The 21,084-nt window shown below is 35.4% G+C and overlaps 4 protein-coding genes across 4 annotated transcripts; all 4 read left to right on the top strand.

The window, feature by feature from the left end:
- Nucleotides 1-600: 600 nt before the first annotated feature.
- LOC132192378 (enteropeptidase-like) lies at nt 601-4,399 on the top strand. Its single transcript, XM_059612311.1, has 12 exons — nt 601-628; nt 1,044-1,253; nt 1,314-1,478; nt 1,534-1,652; nt 2,346-2,513; nt 2,581-2,698; nt 2,762-2,974; nt 3,027-3,263; nt 3,319-3,449; nt 3,504-3,680; nt 3,738-3,897; nt 3,953-4,399. Exons 2-12 carry the CDS (start codon nt 1,067-1,069, stop codon nt 4,180-4,182), a joined length of 1,905 nt encoding a protein of 634 aa, XP_059468294.1. The 5' UTR covers nt 601-628; nt 1,044-1,066; the 3' UTR covers nt 4,183-4,399.
- Nucleotides 4,400-4,680: 281 nt separating this feature from the next.
- Nucleotides 4,681-8,490, top strand: LOC132192379 (uncharacterized). Its single transcript, XM_059612312.1, has 12 exons — nt 4,681-4,787; nt 5,555-5,776; nt 5,830-5,994; nt 6,062-6,192; nt 6,463-6,630; nt 6,680-6,797; nt 6,935-7,144; nt 7,197-7,433; nt 7,496-7,626; nt 7,682-7,855; nt 7,909-8,068; nt 8,124-8,490. The coding sequence occupies exons 2-12, from the start codon at nt 5,584-5,586 to the stop codon at nt 8,336-8,338; spliced, it is 1,902 nt and encodes a 633-aa protein (XP_059468295.1). The 5' UTR covers nt 4,681-4,787; nt 5,555-5,583; the 3' UTR covers nt 8,339-8,490.
- Nucleotides 8,491-8,627: 137 nt separating this feature from the next.
- On the top strand, nt 8,628-11,124 carry LOC132192380 (glucose dehydrogenase [FAD, quinone]-like). Its single transcript, XM_059612314.1, has 2 exons — nt 8,628-8,954; nt 9,179-11,124. The coding sequence occupies exon 2, from the start codon at nt 9,198-9,200 to the stop codon at nt 11,049-11,051; it is 1,854 nt and encodes a 617-aa protein (XP_059468297.1). The 5' UTR covers nt 8,628-8,954; nt 9,179-9,197; the 3' UTR covers nt 11,052-11,124.
- Nucleotides 11,125-11,531: 407 nt separating this feature from the next.
- Nucleotides 11,532-14,920, top strand: LOC132192438 (uncharacterized). The gene is made up of 12 exons (XM_059612402.1): nt 11,532-11,833; nt 11,942-12,132; nt 12,215-12,379; nt 12,435-12,571; nt 12,629-12,799; nt 12,847-12,970; nt 13,159-13,362; nt 13,416-13,664; nt 13,724-13,845; nt 13,916-14,089; nt 14,159-14,318; nt 14,373-14,920. Exons 2-12 carry the CDS (start codon nt 11,967-11,969, stop codon nt 14,609-14,611), a joined length of 1,911 nt encoding a protein of 636 aa, XP_059468385.1. The 5' UTR covers nt 11,532-11,833; nt 11,942-11,966; the 3' UTR covers nt 14,612-14,920.
- The last annotated feature ends 6,164 nt before the right edge of the window (nt 14,921-21,084 follow it).

Here is a 21,084-nt window from a genome sequence, read left to right as displayed (position 1 = left end):
CACTGCGTTTGCAAGCACGAGACAAATTAATTTAAACTGGATTATTTTTAATGTTCCACGTTTTCTGGGTGAGTATATAGGAAGGAGATTAGCGGGTCAGGAGAAAAAAACTGTTGTGCATAAAGAATAAGATGGGTTGATTCATGAATGATGCATGAGTCAAACCAGAATAACTACAGTTTGAAATTAAATAATGGCTTTCCCCACAATTCTTTTTAACTGAGGAGAAACCGTTTTGAAAAAAAAAAAACTAATTGAAATGATACGGTGTGGATATTATTCCAATGGAAAAGGACGGTTTTAAAAGCTAGTCAAAACCCAAATAAACGGAAAAATTCCATTAGAATTTAAATGAAAATTGAAGGTCTTATTGTTAGAGTAAAAATAATAACCATTATTCAATAAAAAAAATTCAATGTTACAGTTTCTCAATTTTCTTTTTGACAAAATATAACGAATTTAAGCAAGACACTAATTTTAAGTTCTGAATGAGAAGGAAAAAGAACCGAATAATATAATTAAAGTAAAAACTGGTTTGCCCCTTCCTCTCGCAGTCAATATAATTGTTTGCGCAAAGTTCTCTCTCTCCGCAACGTTTTACAAACAGTAGCGTTTTGCTGTTGTCGAGGTAAGATCAAATTTTCACTTTCATGGTTTGACAGAATAGTGGTTTTTGAAATATTTGAAGAATGTAAATTTTTACTTTATACTCTTAATTCTTACTTCAAATCTGATATATACATTTTCACTTGCTAACTTTATTTATTTTTAAATTGAGTTTGGTAAAATCTCAAAGTAAATTTTTTAGTTAACATAGGAACGAACTAGCAGAGATTTCTTTAAATTTAATTCAAGAGCTTGCTATACATGTAGGCATCATGTTTATTTTAGCCAAAAATATTCACATATTATATTCATTTCTCAAAAAGATGAGGCGAAAAAAACAGGTATTTAAATAAATTTTATTGCAAGCAGAGAATTTTTGTCCTCTAGCTTGTTTTTAAATTGGTAATTTTTTAAATTAATTCTTACTTTCTTTTTAGTATGTAAACACAATTAAGACATAATGAAGACATTGTTTTTTATCATGCTTGCCGCCTGTGGAATTTCATGTTCGTGCGGACAGAATGAAAAAGCAACCAACAGCGATCTTTTTACTATAAAAGAAGTTATAGATATAGACATTTACAAACAAACGACAAAACTCTATGATTTCTGTCCTACAAAAGACAGGAAAAAATTCTCAGCACCAGGTATGCGCAAAAAATTAAATATGCCAGTAAAAACTTATTATTGTATATTACAAAATTAAGATTTTGGAGGAGGAGAAAATTTGAGCTTTGAAGGCTGTGGAATTTGGACATCTGACCCTACAACAGAAAATGACAGACCATCCTGGTTTATTGTTACAAAGATGAAAGATAGCGACGAATTTTGCTGGGGTGTATTAATTTCTGGCAGATCGGTTATTTTAACTTGTAAAATTTTTAATTTGTTTTGCGATATTTTTTTGAATGCACATTCCGTAATTAGATTGTGAATATTCCGAGAATTTGAACAACTTTGGAGAAATGCAAGTTTTTGGAGGCGAGTCCTGCTCCAATCATGAAGATGGCTGCTTTTATAATAAGCGACTATTGCAGGAATTGAAGGTAAATAGAAAAACGCTTCCTATTCTTATCTAGTAGACTTTAAAAGCATATTTAAACTTCATTCAGGGAGTGTAGGAAATGTTTTTAAATATTTCTGTAGCATTAATTCATTAAGGACTCCTTATTGCAATGCTAAGAGTACCAAAGAGGTTTTTTTGATCTCCCATATGCCCAATGTAAAATTTTTGCCCCATGAACCCCCAATTTTTTTCTGCGAATCTGTGTAGGGTCATTCAATTATCATTTTGTGCAATTTTGAGCAAAAAATTTCGGGCAGATTTTTTTTAATCGCCAAAAACAAAAATCGCCATAAAACGCCTTGTTAAATTTCAAAATATCATATTTCAAGATTAATCCGCGCGACCCCCCATTTTTCTTTGTGCAATCAACTCCACTGATGGGCAGGAATCTATAAAAAAATCTGGGTCCAAAAATTTCGGGCCGATTTTCCGCAAACAGGAGTTGTAGATGTCAATAAGGAGGCCTTAATGCATAGGCCGAGCATAACATTTAAATTTATTTCAGCTTTTACTGCCTTTGGCATTTTTATATCTACCTGCTACCACTCCTTGCTCCCAAAACTTTTCACTGCAAACTTATAATTATCTGATTTTGCTCCCGTTAAGTACTTGGTACCAATTTAAATAAATTTATCTGCATAATTTTATTTTCCGAATGACAACATTATTCCAGGTTATCAATGTGACACCTTTGCGGTCACATTCATTGAAGGAAAAGATGTGGTACATGTTCACAAGTAAACTAAATTTAAATGAAAGGAATTTGATGCCAATATGTCTTTACAACCGCGACAATTCAGACGACTTAAGTAACTCCAACTCGTACTATGGGTTTAACACGGTGAGTATTTTAATAGATTCCAGGAATAACAAAAATTTTATAGTTAAAAATAATCTTATTTCCATAGAAATTGATCAAAGGAAAACTTCCCGAGCAAGGAAATTGTTGTGTCAGAAGTAATGATGTCACCTTCAATGACAGTATGCCATACTGGCGAGCTCACTTTGATGAACAAATATGCACAAGTAAGTGAAATATTTTAATTTATAAATAATCACAAATTTTACTTTTTTTGTAAATTGCTTCAGGTTTATGGTCTCAACGCGTCTTGATAAATGGCAGAAAAGAACAAAATGGAGCAACTCGATATTTTCTGAGAGGGCTTATAAGTTTTATAATTAATTCTGACTATAATCACTTTGGTTCGTTTGCGGACGTGAACGCCTGGTTGCGTGAGGTCGTTTCTTTGGCACCAGATTTGGCCCTGATGCCACACATTCCGCCACCGAAAACACCCATACGTAATTAAATTAATTTGATTTTGAAACAAATATGATCAATTAAAAATGATAGAATTTAAAACTGGCCTCAGCTATCCGGACTGCGGAAAGGTGCAAATCGCGCAGAACATTGCAAGAAGGCGCACTAGGTCAACCGACGACCAGCGGCCCACAGGCCTTGTATTTGGGGGCGTTAATGACCAAAAAGGAGCAACCCCATGGCACGTCAGTATCAATGTGCACGGCAAGAGGGGAATCTACACTGACGCCTGTGGTGGCACTTTAATTTCAAATACAGCCATTTTAACTGGTAAAAAAAAAAAAATTGTGGACAAATTTTTTTTACTAAAAAATCGACTTTTAAGCGGCTCATTGCTTGAACGAGAAAGTGAGAGGAAATCTTTTGTTACTTAGCCCAAGTCAGGTTGAGTTGACTTTTGGAAAGTATGATTCCTCCAAATCCAATCACATGGAACCCTTCAGGCAGTCTTATTTTGTGAGAATTTTTTCTTTTGAATAAAATAATAATTTTATAGCATTTAATTTTCAGACAAAAGAGGTATTGATCCACCCTGAATACAACCAATCTGCAGAAAATTTCGAAAATGACATCGCCTTGCTGATTATTGAGCCAAAAGTTCTGACTTTTAATGAAATGGTGCAGCCGGCGTGTTTGTGGGCCGAAAAAGATAACGACATTGAAAAAATTGCCGGCTCACAGGGAGAGGTGAAAACTTTTTGACCTATGAAGGATCTCTTTATTAATAAATAATTAAATACTTAGGTCGCCGGTTGGGGACTGACTGCGGAAAACAAACGCTCTGCTGTTTTGCAAAAGGCCTATCTTGACATTGTTACACATCGGACGTGCTTTTCCAATAATAAGAATTTCTTCGGGAAATATTTAAAGCCAACTCTGAACTTTTGCGCTGGCATACCCAACCGTAACACAACTTTTTTGGTTTAAATTCAAATTTTAGCAAGTCCATAAAATTTTAGAAGCAACAACTTGTGTTGGCGACAGCGGTGGTGGCTTGACGATTTACAACAATGGTCGGCACTACTTGCGTGGAATCACCAGTTTTGCTCCTGATAAACGGGAGAACGTAGACGGAAACACAATTTTCGTTTGCAGCAAAAAATACTATTCCGTCTTTGCCGATGTTACAAATTATATGGATTGGATTGTTAAAAATGCTTTTGGTAGGAATCCAAAGAACAACCCGTAATAATAAAAATTGCAAATTTCACACCAAGTCTCTAAATATTTCTCTCTGCCTACTAATTAATTTAAGGATTTTCATTATAAGTGTTTAAAATAATAAGTTAGGAGAGGGCTAAATGATGTTATAAAAACTTGAATTAAAGTAAAAGGAAAAAGATTAAAAAGGTACTAATTTGCACTTCCAGGGATTGAATTGTAAAACAGCATGTCAAAGTAGTTCTTTTGAATTAAGAATTAATGCCAGGGGAGTGATGATCCTTTATTGGATTGAATTAAAGATGAGCTGATGCATGAAAAAGCAAAACTGTTTTTTTTTTCAATTTGATTGACTCATTAATTTGTTAGTCTTACATCTCAATAGAGTTAAAAAAATTCATGATGATTTTAGAAAGCTCAGATTGTGCTCATAATTTTGAACTAAACTCGTATCATTTAAATATGTAGTATCTTGCTGAACAGATCAAAGACCAAGAACTCATCTAATTTGTAAACAAGTTTTCCCCACCACTAACCATTTGAAAGGCAGATCGAGTCATAACAGAGTCTGGTCTGGAAAACGCATAGCTCCTCCAGCACTATAAAATCAGTTGTCCGTCATTCGCTGCAGAGGTATGTTGTGTTAATTTATATTTACCTCTAGAATTAATTTTAAAGAGCGAAAAATACATCTTGGAAATTATTTTCATTATTTTATTGATTTAAAGGGCTGTCATATTTTCAAATTGTTTATTGCAGTATCAACTGAGAATTAATAATTCTAATTTTTTATTTTTTATCAGAAAAGTCCCCAGAAAAGCCCATTTTTAGGTTGTTGTCGGTCTCACTTATATGAAAATTTCGCCACTCATCTCTCATCGAAGTTTAAAAGTTTCAACTGCAGGATTTCAGTACCATGAGCATTATTAGTTTATTCCATTTAATTTATTAACTCCTGCGTGTGCGTTTATCATACAAATAATTATTGTTGCAGAAAATAGCTCAGGCCAGTCAGGCCATCTGTCACATTTTTTCATATGAGAACAGGAAAGATCCAAAATTTTCTCGCGACGGCAACGATATTAATTTGTAAATAAGCGACTTATTTATTATCGGAGGACTCTGGCCATTTAAAATTGACATGAATATATTCCAAGAAATTTCGTCATAGCGATGACCCTGTGACCTTTCACAAAGCATGTTTTTATGACGAGTTCACGGCAATAATAATGTTCTTTTAACAACCTTCCTGGAAGAAAATAATCGTGCAACAAAAAGCAGCTAGAGTTTTGCCTTTTTGTTGTTGCTAAATATTTTAATGCCAAACAGCATCACAAATAAGTGTGTAGGCAGATTCTTTTTGCGACAACCTAAATAATAACTCCATTTTACAATTTCAGCTTATTAACAACATGCAAATGCAAAAGATATGCAAGGGCAAGCTTTATTTTTGACCATAGTATGTGCCTCCGGGATTTTCTTTGCTAACGGACACAATGGACCCGAAGCCAACCGCGAATTTTTCATTGAAAAAATTAAGCAAGAGAAGGATATCTACTCTCAAACGAAAACAGTGACTTATGTTTGTCCAGCTAGGGCTAGAAAAAAATTTCCAGCTCCAGGTATGCTCGAAAATTTGTGTAAAACTATTGAGACATTTTTATTTTCAATTAAGATTTCGGAGGAGAAGGAAACCTGAGTTTTGATGGGTGTGGCATTTGGACACCTGACCCAACAAAAGAAAAAAACAGACCGCCCTGGTTTATAGCTACAAAGAGGAAAGATGATAGTCACTATTGTTGGGGATTATTGATTTCTGCTAGAACTGCTATTTTATATTGTATATAATCTAAAATCAACATTTTATTTTGCTTCATTTAATATCTTAACTACTATGTATTGCGCAGATTGTGATGAATCATCAAATTATTTTGAGAACCCGGAAAGTGTTGACGAAATTCAGATTTTCGGTGGCGAGTCCTGCAATGACGACGAACAAGGATGCCACTATAATAGGCTACTGCTGCGAGATGCAAAGGTAAGAATACAAAGCAAACAAAAGAATATCCTCCTAAAAGTAAATTCAGAACTTAAGCAATAAATTTCTTTAGCCTTAAGATCTTATGCATGGACGCCGGCCCTTTAGCAAATTGATAAAAAAAAAATACAAATTAATTCATCTGTATAATGCTTTGGGAAAAATATTTCATTAATCCAAATCAGGTTTAAGCATATTGATTTTTTTTATTGAGGAAATTTAAAATAATAATTTGATATAAAAGTTTTATGCGTATTTTAATCATTTCAGGCAGTCAGTGTGACACCTTTGCGTTCGCATTCTTCAAAAGAAAAGTTTTGGTTGATGGTCACAAGTAAAATAAGATTGCAGAACAATGTCTTAGTGCCAATTTGTATTTACAACCGTGACAACTCTGACGACTTGAGCACCGAAAATTTCTACTATGGATCTAGCACCGTGAGTATGCAATTTGCAAAAGTACAAGAATTAAAAAAAAAATATGTAGAGGATCCGTAACGTGAAATTTCCATCGCCGGAGGATTGTTGTGTCAACAATAATGATGATGGCTTTGATGAAATAATTCCATATTGGCGAGAACACTTTGAGGAACAAATATGCACTAGTAAAAATAATTTTTTCTATTTATAAAAAAATTTAATATCTTCAAAAATTGAAATAAATTTAAAATTACGATTCAATTTTTATTCAAGTTAGCGTTCAAATTGCCAGCTATAATTTAAATTTTGCAACACTTGTTAGATTCGTGGTACCAACGAGTCTTAATAAATAGAAAACTTCTGAATGGAGTAACTCGCCACTATTTGAGAGGCCTACTGAGTTTTAGGATGAGCGCCGGGCATGATCAGTTTGGGTCATTTGCGGATGTAAACGCCTGGTTGAACGAGGTCATTTCATTGGCGCCGGACTTGTCTGTGATTCCACAAACTCCAGCACCGAAATTACCAACGAGTGAGATTCAAAGTGATTTGCAAATCACTTAAAAAAGATCATTCTTGCGTAGATTTTAGTTCCGGACTCAGCTTCCCAGACTGCGGAAAAGTGCAGATCAGACAGAACATTGCAAGAAGGCGCACTAGGACAACCGACGACCTGCGGCCCACAGGCCTTGTATTTGGGGGCGTCACTGACCAAAAAGGAGCAACTCCATGGCACGCTAGTTTGAGTGTCCATGGCAAGAGTGGAATCGTCATTGACACATGTGGTGGCACATTAATTTCTAAAACAGCTATTTTGACCGGTAGAAAAAATAAGAGTGAATTTTTAAAATAGAAACTAATTTTGGTAAAAAAAAAACCCCAGCGGCTCATTGTTTGTTTGAGGAAGTAAGCGGAAGGTATGAAAAACTGAGACCAAGCCTGGTCGAGGTGACCCTCGGAAAATATGATTCCTCCAAATCCAATGACTTGGAACCATCCAGGCAGTCTTATTTCGTGAGAAATTTATTTTTATAGAATTAAAACTAAAATTAAGCAAAACAATTTTCAGCCAAAAGAGGTACTGGTTCATTCTGCTTATAACCATTCAGCAAACAACTTCGAAAATGACATCGCCTTGCTAATTTTTGATACAAACAATTTCTCGTTCAATGACATGGTACAGCCTGTGTGTTTGTGGAATAAAGGTTCTGACATTGAAAGCGTTACCAGCGAATTTGCAGAGGTAAAATAAAAATAATTAATCTGATCGATCCAAATTTTAAATAAATATCCAAGGTTGCTGGTTGGGGCTTGACTGCAGAAGGAACCCGCGCTACAATTTTGCAAAAAGTGGACCTCAACATTGTCTCACATCGGACGTGCTTTTCGCAGCATAAACTATTTTACCGGAAATATCTAAAGCCGACGCTCAATTTTTGTGCTGGGAGACTGCGCCGTAAATAAATTTATTCAATAGCTTAATTTATAAATTTTAAATCTTTGAAATTTAGAAGCAGCGACTTGCGTTGGCGACAGCGGCGGAGGTTTAATGATTTACAACCACGGTAGACATTATCTACGGGGAATCACAAGTTCCGCTCCCTTGAAAGAAAAAGTCGTAAATGGCATGAGGATGAAAGTTTGCAACTCGGAATATTATTCTCTGTTCACCGACGTAACAAATTATTTGGACTGGATTGTTAAAAGTGTCCCAGATATCAATTAGAAGGAGAGCTCGGTGTTAAATTATAATTTAAAAAAAAAAATCAGACGGTGCTACAATTTAGTTAACACTGGAATTTTGAGCTAGAAAAATTGAGAAATTTTAATTAATGTAATAAAGAACTTTAATATACTGAGAATAATTATTATTTTACAATCAATATTTTAGCATTAATTTTTAATTTATGTCGTTCTTTATTAACCAGCAATAATATTGTTAGCCTATATTTGTCCATTTATTCCTGTTAAAATATTATAGTGCTTTATGTTTTTATTTTTACTTGCAACAGTTTGCTGTTGGGCGCTATTTATGATAAAATATTAGCTCCCAATTCTCTCAATTTTATTTTATGTGTAAATGCTTTACGTTTTAAATGCAAATAGGCCATATAGCCAAGCCCTAAATTTTTTATCTTAAGCATCGCAGAGCATAATTTTACTTGCAACTTTCATGTGACGTAAGTGCATAATAAGTGTGTGGCGAGACGCAGAACTAACTATACAAAAAAAAACTCGCTCAGTCAGTTTTTGGGTTCACCAGCAAACAGCAAACAAAGATTACGAGGCTGCTCATTGATAAGGAAGAGGCTAAACAAAAATCAACTTGCCAGCTGCTGCAGGTAGAATTTATAAAAAGTTTTGCAAAAAAGAACAATTTTTTTTTAAATAACTAGAGTAATTTAAATTTTAAAATAAAATGTAATTTAGTTTAATAACTTTCATTAAGCCTCTTCAGGCTCTCAAAACGAGTTTCTTCAGAGGTTGATGCAATATAAAAAAATTTAATCTTTATTTTTCTAATTTAATTTTCCAATCTACAATGTAATTATAATTTTTGTTAAAGCTCTGACGACTTATCAAAAATGGAGAACGCGAGCAACTGCATCCAGCATCCTTGCCCATACCCAAATGGTGGGGGCGCCGCGACAGTACTTTTTGCCGGTTTGGTCAACGCCGTTCTGAACGCACAATGTCAACTGGGCAACCCGGCCCAGTACCCCAAAGACGTTTCCAGCACACTTCTGCTGCCCGAGTACGATTTTATTGTAATTGGTGCCGGCAGTGCCGGTTCGGCTATTGCAAGTCGACTGACCGAAATTGAAAAATGGAACGTGCTGCTTCTGGAGGCGGGCGATGACCCCGGGATGACCACGGACATTCCCGGTTTGGCAATTGGTCTCCAGCATGGAAGTGAAGATTGGGAACTTTGGTCGGAGCCAGACGGCAAAACGTGCCTGGGAATGCAAGGCGGCCGCTGCTACTGGCCGCGGGGAAAAGCGCTCGGTGGCTCTTCGTCTATAAACGCCATGTTGTACGTTCGGGGAAACAAAGAGGACTACGACGAGTGGGAAAAAATGGGAAACACGGGATGGGGCTACGAAGAGGTATTGAAATACTTCAAAAAGTCGGAGGACGGAGAGATTGAAGACGAATTTCACTCGAAAGGTGGTTTGCTGAGCGCCCAGAAATATCCTCTCGAGCAGATGAATGTGATCCCTTTGTTTTTCAAGGCGGCCAAAGAGTTGGGCTACGAGCACGTGGATTTGAATAGCGCTACCCCTGTGGGATACGGTCGCCTTCCTTCGACGCAGAAAAACTGTGAAAGAATGAACACAGCTAAAGCGTTTTTGACTCCAGCCAAGGACAGAGATAATCTGCACGTGTCAAAAAACTCGCACGTCACCAAATTGCGTTTGGAGGATAACAGAGTAGTCGGGGTTGAATTTGAAAAAGATGGAAGTTCTCATTTCGTAGCAGTAAAAGGGGAAGTGATTTTGTCCGCGGGCGCCACGAATTCGCCGCAGATTTTAATGCTCTCCGGAATCGGACCGAAGGATCACCTCGAGGAACTGGGCATTACCGTGCACGCCGACCTGCCCGTGGGCAAAAACTTGCAAGACCACTTTATGTTCTCTGGCACTTATTTGTCTCTAACGGGTCTGCACGCTAAAATCCCCAACCCCAAGAACAAATTGAGGGACGACCTGTATCAGTATCTCTTTTATCGCAGAGGTGATTTGGCCTCCATAGGCACTGGTGACTTCACCGGTTTCGTTAATACACCGTTGAACAAAGACAAAAATCGGCCCGACATCGAAATCCACCACTTGCTAATACCGGAGGACGATCAGCAAATGTTGCCCGTGTGGTTGTATTCTCAGGGTTACAACAAGGAGACCTATGAGTACTTTAAACAGATCAATAAAAAGGGCGCCTCACTAATTCCTTTGATCTCTCTTCTACGGCCCAAGAGTGTGGGCGAAATTAAACTTAAATCGGCAAGCGTCTCTGACAGACCGATAATTACTCCAAATTACCTGACGCACGAGGACGACGTGAAAACCATGATAGAAAGTATCAAGTATTTCAAAAAGTTCGGCGAGACGGAAACGATGCGCGCCCTGGGAACTGAAATCACCGACGATTACAAGCCGTGCAGCGGAAAACACGAAAAGCAGAGTGACGAGTATTACGAGTGCTGCTTGCGTCATATTGGTTTAACTCTTTACCACCCTGTTGGCACCTGCAAGATGGGACCCGACCCTGCCGACTCTGTGGTCAACCCAAGGCTGAAGGTGCACGGCATTAAAGGGCTGCGAGTGGCGGACGCGTCAATTATGCCAAAGATTATTTCAGCAAACACAAACGCCGCTTCGATCATGATAGGCGAAAGGCTGTCTGATTTTATAAAGGAGGATTGGCTTCAACAAGAATGAAAAGTATAATTAATACAATTTTATAATCTGAATTTAATTTTTTTTTTTTTTTTTGTAATAAATTTTTCTACCTTTATTACTCAAGTTTTTCATTTTTTCCTTTTTCCACAAAAATCAGGCAATAGACGTTACATTAGATTTGGAGATAAAATTTATGTGCTGAATAATCACATATATATTATATATATATATTTTTTTTCCTTGATAACATAAAAATACCAATCTAGCACCTTTTATTTTGAAAGGAGAATTTTGATTTTTTTTTTCATCGCTTCTTTTGTAAATATTTCAAAACATTTCAAATTTAAATATCCCAGCGTCTTTCAAAATTTAGTCGCGGTGTTCATTATTTATTTCGTAGCAAATGGAGAGTATTTATTTTTTGTTTTATTAATAGTTGATAAAAATTTCAGTATTTTTGATTTTTCATAATATTTTAGATTTAAATTGTTTGTCCTTGCTGTTTATTGCACGGAAAACAAAACTCAATTAACATAAATCAGGAGTGCTGAAAAATAGCATGAGTTTTTTTTCCAAGGACTGATTGTATGATTGTATGTGATAATTATAGGTAACACTACACTGCCTCCTGAAAGTGCGCTACGGCGCTTAATTCCGGAATAATTATCATCTTGATAAGGCCCCTCTACTTTATGAACAAGCAGCCGGAAGCTAAATGGCGTGACAATAATTTTTTTGTCTCGCGTGTATCCTTGAAGATGCGAGACTTTTTAATTAATTGTAAATAATTTTCAGGCAGTGTGTCGTTGGCTTTTGAAGAGGTAAGAGTCAATTTTTATAACAGAAGAATTTCAATTTATAAAAGCGCTTTCAATTATTCTTGAATATTTGTTTATTAAATTACTTTTTTGTCATTTTTTACTCTATAGCGTGGATCAATATTGTGGAGAGAAAATGACTGGGCAAGTTTTGTATTGCATAGCAATAATCACTCACATAATTGTCATTGCACAAGGCAAAGAAAATCTTTTCAATGACATAAAAATTCAAGTGCAAAACAGTGACCAAGAAATTGTGAAAATTTGCCCAGCTAGGGGACGAGCAAATTTTCAAGATCCAGGTAATTGATTAAATTATAATATTTTGAGGGGTGCTGAGGGTTGATAATTTGTGAACACGTGAAATAACACTCCCATTCATAGATTTCGGAGTAGAAGAAAATTTGAGTTTTGACGGCTGTGGAATCTGGTCTCCCGAGCAAATGAATAAAACAAGCACACCACCCTGGTTTATTGTTGCAAAATTGAACGACAGAGATCTTTACTGCTTCGGCTATTTGATTTCTGAAAAAGCTGCTATTTTATTTGGTATGTGAATGCAAAATTTGTCTTTTTAAATTTGCAATCCTAATGAGGCTTTTAGAATGCAACGAAATAATTATATACTTTGAGAACAACGCGAATTTATCAAAAATTCAGATTTTCGGTGGTGAATCCTGCCAAGAGATTGAACAGCAAGATTGCAACCGTTTTGGATTGCAACTACTGAATGACGCAAAGGCAAGATGTGTTCAATATAAAGTACAATAATAAAAATACTGACATAAATTACTTCAGGCAAAGGGCGTTACACCTTTGAAATCACATTTGAACGATAAAAGATTTTGGTTGATGACCATGACTAATCTAAGTTTAAATGGCAATAATTTGCTTCCACTTTGCCTTTACAACGGCCACGTAATTCCTGATGACTTTTATGTCCTGAACATATTTCGTCAATATGACTTTGTGAGTATTAGAACTTTTTTTCGAATTTTATAAATATTCTGTTGTAGAGTATCCGAAATATGACACTTCTGAAGCCAGAAGATTGCTGCATCAATAAACTGAGTGTCGGAATCGACGAGCTGATTCAATATTGGGGTGATCATTTTGAAGAGCTAATGTGCACGTCTGATAGTAAGTACAAAGAAATCATGTATTCTTAACATTGTTTTTAGCTTCAAAAGAAAAATTTTGTTTTCAAAGTGTGTGCTCGTAACTTATTTAAAATTGTCTAAAATAGTTAAACTTTCAAATAACTTTTGAAGAGTTGCAAATGAAGCTTTGGAAATTTTTAATTTTATATCAATCTCTGTTAATTTTAGATCCGTGGGGACATTTACTGATAAATAGGAAAAATTACAATGGCACAACTCGCCATTTCTTGACAGGAATATGGAGATTTAAAATGTTGGACGGGGAAAAGCATTTGGACACTTACGCAGACGCAAGAGGATGGCTGGAGGAGGTTGTGAATTTGACGCCTGACCTGTCCTTGTTTCCGAAAATTCCACCTGCAAAACCAAGACGTAAATTTCCTTGATATATTTTTCGCTTGGATTCTTATGACAAGGTATTGCAGTTTTTGAATCAGGATACGAGAGCTTCCCAGGGTGCGGAAAAGTTCAGAAGGAACTAAATGTTGCCACTAGAATGAAGAAGTACAGGTCTACAGAACTGCAGGCGAAGCCCATCGGACTGGTATTTGGGGGCGAGGGAAGCAGGAGAGGAGAACTTCCATGGCACGCCAGTTTGACGCAGCACGGAAAACTGGGAATCTTGCATGACGCGTGTGGTGGAACCTTAATTTCTAAAACAGCCATAGTGACCGGTAGAGAGGAAAAAATTTAATTAAATAATAATTTGAATTGAAAATAATTCATCTAACAGCGGCTCATTGTTTGTACGAGGACGTGAATGGCAAGAAGGTACCCCTAGAAGCAAAGCAGGTCGAGGTGAATTTAGGAAAATATGACGCCGAAGATACTAAAGAGCCAAGGCAGTCTTTCCTCGTGAGACGCTAAACATTTTTTTTCGCAAAATTTTGAATCAGACCATAAATATTTCAAAAACGTCTTTCAGGCTAAAGATATACTTGTCCACCCGGACTACAACCCACACAATTTCTATTATGAAAACGACATTGCACTGCTACTTTTTGACTCCAACGAGACAAATTTTAATGAATTAGTGCATCCAGCCTGTTTGTGGGACGATGATTATAGTATTGAAAACATAACTGATCAATTAGGAGAGGTGAAATTATTAATCTCTATTTATGCATGATCTTTATTGTGGTCACATAATGGATTGATTTAAATTTAGGTTGCTGGTTTTGGCCTGACTGAGGAGAGACAAAGATCTCATCAATTGAAAAAGGTGGAAGTTGAAATTCCGTCGCACCAAGCCTGCTTTTTGCAAAACAAGAAATTCTTTGGGAAGAATTTAAAGCCCACGATGAATTTTTGCGCCGGCAAACCACCTGGTAAAATCAATCAATTTGAACGGTTTCGTGACAATTATTTAAACAAAATTTCAGTTGCAGCAAATTGCGTTGGCGACAGTGGTGGCGGCTTAACCATTTACAAGAAAGGCAAGCACTATTTGCGTGGAATCACCAGTTCCGCTCTTCCAAAAAAAATCGAAGTGGCGTCTATGGAATTCACCGTAGTTTGCAACCCCGATTTCTACTCTCTTTACACCGATGTAACAAACTATTTGGAATGGATTGTCGATAATGTACCAGACATAGAGAAGAAAACTGCGACTAATTTTTAGGCCCAAAATCTTATGTTAAAAATTTTTCCCTAAATGCTGGCCTTGTACCAGTAGCTAAATTTTCGTTTATTTGTAAAAATTTCTACAGCAATTATTATCTAATTCAGCCATTCAAAACCTAATTTTATATTTATATTTTTTTCATTCTCACTAGGAAATTTAAAAAAAAAATCCACAAGAAATTTTGCATTCCCTCTCCCACGACAACTCATCAATGATTTGAAGGGAGTACAAAGCTTTCTAAATATTTAGCCAAATATTTTTTATCAATGTATTTTTAATCAAAATAAAATATGGTGTATGTTTGGGTCTTACAATGAATTATTTCTTAATACCATTTTTATCAATAAAGTATAAAGTATTATTTAAGCAATACCAATAATTTAATTTTTTGATAAAAAAGATTTATAGGTGCAAACTACTTTACTGTCGTTTTACCTTTCCCTTGAGATGCAGACAAATTGTAAAGATGTAGTAATTAGTTTCTAATATTTGCTACAAATTCGCTGCATATTAGCTTTTTTATGTATTTAGCTTTTATTTTTGTATATCAAAGCTGAGAGTTATTTTATTGTAAAACTAACCTATTTAAAAAAATATATATTGTAATATCCAAATTTCTTCAGTTTTGATCTTTGTGGATTATCATGGAACTTGAACGTCTTCAATTTCCTCACTAATATTTAAAATAATATAAATAAATCCCAAAAAAACTATTTAACTTCTCAAAAAAATAAAAAATAAAACTAACATAATTGTATCTTAAAGAGACATTTTACGCAAAGTTTTAAAATTTGCAACTAAAAGTTTAATGCAGGAAGCGCGAATTTCCAGCGTTTCCGTCTGTCTCACTAATAATAAGTTCCTGCACTATAAAAGCAGGGCTGCCTCATCAAAAAACAAAAAGCATCGCGCAGAGAGGCAGGCGTCCGCGCTGGCTACCATAATAACTGCAAAGCCGTCGTAAAGTCCTGGCCGCTTTTATTAGTATTGCGCTAACAGCCAGCCCGCCCGTGTCTCTCTCATTGTGAGATTGCTGCGAAATGGGCATTAAATATTTTTAGCCAGGCGTGGATTTCCACCTCCAGATTGTGTCGCCTCTGCCGGAATGCCCGCCAACTCGCGAGCCAACTCGCACCGTGCGTGCGGCGAATGCAAAAAGCTTTTCGTTTGCGAAAATAAAAAAAATGTATATTGGCAGGAAAAAGTTTCGGAGGGGGAAAATGTTGTAGTAATTTGGCCGGATTTTCGGGGGATTTGCGCGAAAAGTGGCTGTCGAGGCATAATTAGAGCCGCAAAACAAATTGATTGGACGTCAGCGCCAACCCCTGCGTGGGCCTTCGTCCCTCGTTTCCGATCCAAATTATTCATGAATGAGTGATAGAGACCGAGAGAGAGAGACACACACAGGAACGGCGCATCCCTCCCTTTTTGACTGAAACACACGTTTGAAAAAAAAATAGAGACTGAAAATGATGCTATTGACTGTAAGATAGAAATTAAAGACGGAAATGTACTGCATTTTATTATATTAAACCGTATATAATTGAAATAAATACAAACAGTTAAATTATTTCCTAAGAATTAGAAAATTAAATAATCGAAATGAATAATAAACTGAAACAATGCAAGATAAAAATTTAAATCTTATTTATTTGCCAGCAAACTTACAAATTTTTTCTGCAAAAAAATTGAAGGAAAGTTAATAATATTATATTGGAACCTCAAACTACAAGTGTCACTATTTTAGATATATGTGTCCTGTCGTTAAAATTGGGAAGAGCAAACTTATCATGGAATTCAGTTTTTCTTTTTAAATCATATTAATTACTTTATTTACTTTACACCGGCTTTGTCTCAAATATCTCATTGTCTCGGAAGGTAATTCCACGTCAAGGCGATTAGTCACAGTACTAATTTAATTTTTACAAAGGTAAAAATATATGAAGTAATTCAAATTTATTTGCAAATGGATTTTGCAATCATTTTCTTTTTAACGCAAAAGCTCTTCTCTCCCACTACAGAGTGAAGAAAAGTCTTTTAAATCAAATCCTCGCACTGCTGATGTGCGCAGATAAAGCGAGACGGATCTGCAATTAATATTTCACGCTCGTTTATCGACTCTCTGCTTTTATCGAACGATTTAGAAAGAAAAAAAACGACTTGAGTGTGTTTGTGCGCGGCGTGCATATATTGTTAGTGGAGAGCAAAGGTGCTCGACGCGGCGGAAAGTCAGTCAGTCAGTCGCGGGGTGCATTATTCATGTGTGTCTCCGTGCGGCGGCGACGACAGCAGTCGATCACCGAATCAGAGCAATGAGAAAAAAAACTCGGTGTGCGGGCTTTCCGACCCCTTTTCTGCCCTCACTCTTGTCCTACATCAAATACACACAAGTCGAGAGTGAAGACGAAAAAGTAGAGAGGAAAATCCTCTGCAGTTCTTTGACGCATTTTCCCTTTGTAGAGAAGCAAAATTAAATCGTAAAAATTGCAAAATCATAAAGACACATTATTACTACAGTAGCGTTTTTTCTAAGTAAATATTTTAACTTTCTTGAATCTATATATAAAATTATAAGGTTAAATGGAGATTTTTGAAGCTAACCTATGAACTCAATTTGCGATAAACGAGGATTTTTTCACGACTTTGAACTTTTGAAGGCATTGATATTTTCTATATAAAAAGGATATTGAGGGGGTAAAATTGTTAATGTTTAACTTTTCTTATGATATTATTATACATAGATAGAGTCGAACAAAGTGTGCGTTGGGCCAAAAAAATGAAATAAATAAGTGAATTTTTTGTAAGAGTGATTTGACACTTTAGATCACTTGACATGATCGTGGAAAAAGTCCAAACTCTTCATTTACTTGAAAGTGAAGTTTAAATAAAAGTGGAAATATTAATGCTAAGGTGGGATCGATTTTTTTTAGTCCAGCGAGAGTAAATTTAGACACTAATACTTATTCTTGGTTTCTTTATAAAAAATTAAATTTTCTCATTTTAGGACACCATATTTTGATAGTGAAATTAAATCTCTTTAAGAATGATGATTAAAATTAGAAATTGTTTGCTAATAATTGCAAAAAATGACTCCCATTGTTGTTGCCACTTGTCTTAAGATTATATGCCAAAATAGTTCTTATTCAAGAATAAAAATAATATCTGCAAAAATATAGCCGAATATTCCTAAACATAAATTATTATTATTCCTTCCTCATATATTAAGATTTTGCATTTTTTGAGGCTACATTTGAACAAATTTTCATAAAAATTCTTGGGTCGTTGCTTGACAAATTTATTCAGTGAAAATGCCAATTCAAATAACTTGGAAACTTTCAATTTATACTGCTCTCCTTTTCTCCAAATAATACAACTTTTTACCACTTTTCCCATTGGCCAAACCAATACTTACATCTAATTCAATGTCTTTCACATCTAATAGATTTTCATAAAAATAATTAATAAAAATTGCAAATTTATAATATTATGTATTTATGTAATTGACTAAGAAAGTTAGAAAAATATTTTATTTTCAACTACATGGCATTTTTAAAATTTATTACAAAGAAAATAAACGTTGGACTTCGCAACTTCCTCTCTCCATTTTTTCACCCCTATCGTCGTGACTCTGCCTCTCATCTGGGGGACGCGACGTTTTGCACAAACAAACACTTTTTCTATATCCTTCGCATATAATAACAACATCAGCCTTTCGCTCTATTTTTTCTGCCCTACGAGGGAATTATGAGCAGCTAATCTGTCCTATAACATCACAATTACACACGGCGCATATAAAATAATCTTCCTCCCCCTCGTCGGAGGGGGTTCCGCTCTCATAATAGATATAAGCGCGGAAAGAAAAGAATCAATGACACACGACGAGAGAAATGCATATTGCATGCGGATCACCTGTAAATAATTCCGTCGATAAAAGCAGCCCGCGTGGCATGGGGGCTGATCAAAGTTTAATCTGGAAATCTATTAGCATTTTAAAATGGGCGAAGCGCGGAGCAGCCCCTGCTCTGCCTTTCTCTCTGTGCGATGGGGACGAGGAATAATTCAGCAGCAGCAACGCGGGGGGAGCTTTCGCTAGCAGCCAGAGAGCGACGCACATCATCCAGCCCCATCCATCCAGTGATAACCGAAAAATAAACAAAGCGACAACATGCTCAGCACACTCTCCAGACCCGGACTGGCCCACCCAGGATGGTGGAAGGGTGGAAAATCAATGATAAATTAATGAGCGGTAATTCAGGTATTGATAAAATTTACTAATTCCCATAATAACAATAATTTTCATTCAAATATTGGTTTTTACAAGAAATTTCGTAGTTAATAAAAAGCTCAATGGATTAAAAAAAAATTACAATTAAAAAGTAGCCTTATAAACAATACCAAATCATTCGATTTATTTGGGTTTGCTGATTAATCTGAACAAATTGAGAAAAAATTTACAAAGACTTTTTGTGTTTCCGCAGCAAACCACTGTTGTTTTCCATTTACGCTATAGTATGAGAACACTTTAAAATTGACATCCATTCAAAAATGAAAGAAAAGAAAAAATAAATACAAATTGCAGAAAACGTTTGCGATTTTAACTGAAGTATTTTTTTTATTGTTCAAAAAAAGCTGTTAAATTTTAATGGGACGAAAATTTGAACAGCAATAAAAATTCCATAAAATTTGTATTGCTTGCGACTTAATTTTAAACGTTCAGAAAAATAATTGGCAAAAGCAGACATGAAAAAAATGAGTCTTTAAAAAAAAAATGGAGTTATAGTGTTTGGCCTCAATGATCCGAGATTTACACTTTTAACTCTGCTGATTTCAAAAATAATTCAAATTAGGGCATTTCTGAGTTCAAATGCATTTCCTTTTGTTGGGACCAATTTTATTTTTTAAAACCGAGAATAATTTAAAATTAGTAAAATTACCATTTTTTATTTTTTATTCAAAGTCTATTACAATAAAATTGATGAATATTATGTAATTTTGAATCTCCCCTAATTTTTAAATTTAATTTTATTGATTTTCAGGAGGATTAATTTAGTCACAAGATTATATTTGTATTTTAATATGAAGCTGCAGTTGATGATCGGAGGGCATGCTGAGGCTTGTCTGGCATATCATTACCCACTCGAGTGCACTTGTGGTCAACCCCTGCTAATATGTGCAGCAGCGAATTAAAAATTGATCACCGCGCGAGTGCGTTTAGGCGGCGGCGGCAGCAGCAGCACAGATGTGTGTCTGCGCCGAGAGCAGGTTGCTTGCTAATGGGATCCTGCGCGTTGAGAGGCTTTGAATTATAAATTGTGGGATTTTCGCTCTCGCTGCTTCAAGTGCCGGACCGCGGATTAGCGCGAATGCACAAAGGAGAGCACAAAACTACCGCATGCACACGTCGATCCAAACAGACGCGAGAGTTCTTTCGCAATTACACAGCATTTAAGCGCCGCTTAAAATGCTAAATATTGCTCTCTTGTGGATTCGCAAACGGGATTTAAGTTGCCGTGAAATTTGAGCGGCCCATTTTAAATTGACATTATATTCACACAGATTTCACTCCGCTGGGACTTATGTATGCTTTATTTTTACTAAAGTTTATTTGAATGGACGCCTAATTTTATAAGGATTTGAAAATAGATAATTTAGTTAAAAAGATATCCATAGATATGCTAGAGATAGATATTATTTTGTCGCAGAGGCTTTTTGGTTTATTAAAAGATTTTTTAATCAAGTTTTATCAATCTAGATCGATTGTCAATTATTAATTTTATGATCTTTTCAACTTGACTGAACTTGACCAAGTATTTAAAGCGATATTTTGCGTGTAAATACTGAGAATTAATATAATTTTAATATAAAATTTGGAAACATAGGCATAGTTTTGTGATTTGACAATAAATTTGCATCATTGAGATAATATTTATTTAGCAAAAAATGCATTTGTGCGGATTATAGTGTGAGATTGCTCTTTTACCCTCATTAAATTGATCATCTCGAGGTTGAACTCACTACAGCCACCTCACCAGGTTTTATCGAATGAAATTTGAAAAAAAAAATTAATAACATTTTGAACCAAAGAGGAAAATTGCATTTATATTTTTGTTGCAAATTTAAAAAAAAATCAGCCTTAACTTTGCTGAAAAAATAACAAAATAAAAGGACAGCAAGGTTTATTCTGGGTTTTAATTTTTCACTAAACCCACCTTTCATTTTGAGGATTTAAAAAAATTCAGAATTATGGACGAAAACTGACAATACAATTATTAATTTCAGAAAAATTAGCTTCAATAATAAAAAAATTTCGTGAAGTAAAAGAAAACAGTTTTTTTCTTCAATTAGCTGCTTTTTGAAAAAAAAAATTCCACGAGGATGAAGCTCGTTGTCCAATTGGTCCACTCTATGAAGGTGCTAAATTTTGCTCTCAAAATTCATGAGAATGAATCATTTTGAGCAGCAGCTGTTAA

This window comes from Neocloeon triangulifer, unplaced genomic scaffold, assembly GCF_031216515.1.
Source record: "Neocloeon triangulifer isolate White Clay Creek 2 clone unplaced genomic scaffold, ASM3121651v1 ptg000003l, whole genome shotgun sequence".
Lineage (NCBI taxonomy): Eukaryota > Metazoa > Arthropoda > Insecta > Ephemeroptera > Baetidae > Neocloeon > Neocloeon triangulifer.
Note: the sequence above shows the minus strand (reverse complement) of the source record. Positions and strands in the feature narration are given on the sequence as shown.

What these genes read in the sequence shown, in the direction of transcription:
- LOC132192378 (XM_059612311.1), top strand. Translation starts at nt 1,067, where the DNA reads ATGAAGACATTGTTTTTTATCATGCTTGCCGCCTGTGGAATTTCATGT. An exon ending in AAATACAGCCATTTTAACTG is followed by an intron (nt 3,264 to 3,318) that starts GTAAAAAAAAAA and finishes TCGACTTTTAAG; the next exon opens with CGGCTCATTGCTTGAACGAG. An exon ending in CCTTCAGGCAGTCTTATTTT is followed by an intron (nt 3,450 to 3,503) that starts GTGAGAATTTTT and finishes TTTAATTTTCAG; the next exon opens with ACAAAAGAGGTATTGATCCA.
- LOC132192379 (XM_059612312.1), top strand. Translation starts at nt 5,584, where the DNA reads ATGCAAGGGCAAGCTTTATTTTTGACCATAGTATGTGCCTCCGGGATT. An exon ending in AAAAAAATTTCCAGCTCCAG is followed by an intron (nt 5,777 to 5,829) that starts GTATGCTCGAAA and finishes TTTTCAATTAAG; the next exon opens with ATTTCGGAGGAGAAGGAAAC. An exon ending in AGCACCGAAATTACCAACGA is followed by an intron (nt 7,145 to 7,196) that starts GTGAGATTCAAA and finishes ATTCTTGCGTAG; the next exon opens with ATTTTAGTTCCGGACTCAGC.
- LOC132192438 (XM_059612402.1), top strand. Translation starts at nt 11,967, where the DNA reads ATGACTGGGCAAGTTTTGTATTGCATAGCAATAATCACTCACATAATT. An exon ending in AACTACTGAATGACGCAAAG is followed by an intron (nt 12,572 to 12,628) that starts GCAAGATGTGTT and finishes AAATTACTTCAG; the next exon opens with GCAAAGGGCGTTACACCTTT. An exon ending in TCCACCTGCAAAACCAAGAC is followed by an intron (nt 13,363 to 13,415) that starts GTAAATTTCCTT and finishes AAGGTATTGCAG; the next exon opens with TTTTTGAATCAGGATACGAG.
- LOC132192380 (XM_059612314.1), top strand. Translation starts at nt 9,198, where the DNA reads ATGGAGAACGCGAGCAACTGCATCCAGCATCCTTGCCCATACCCAAAT.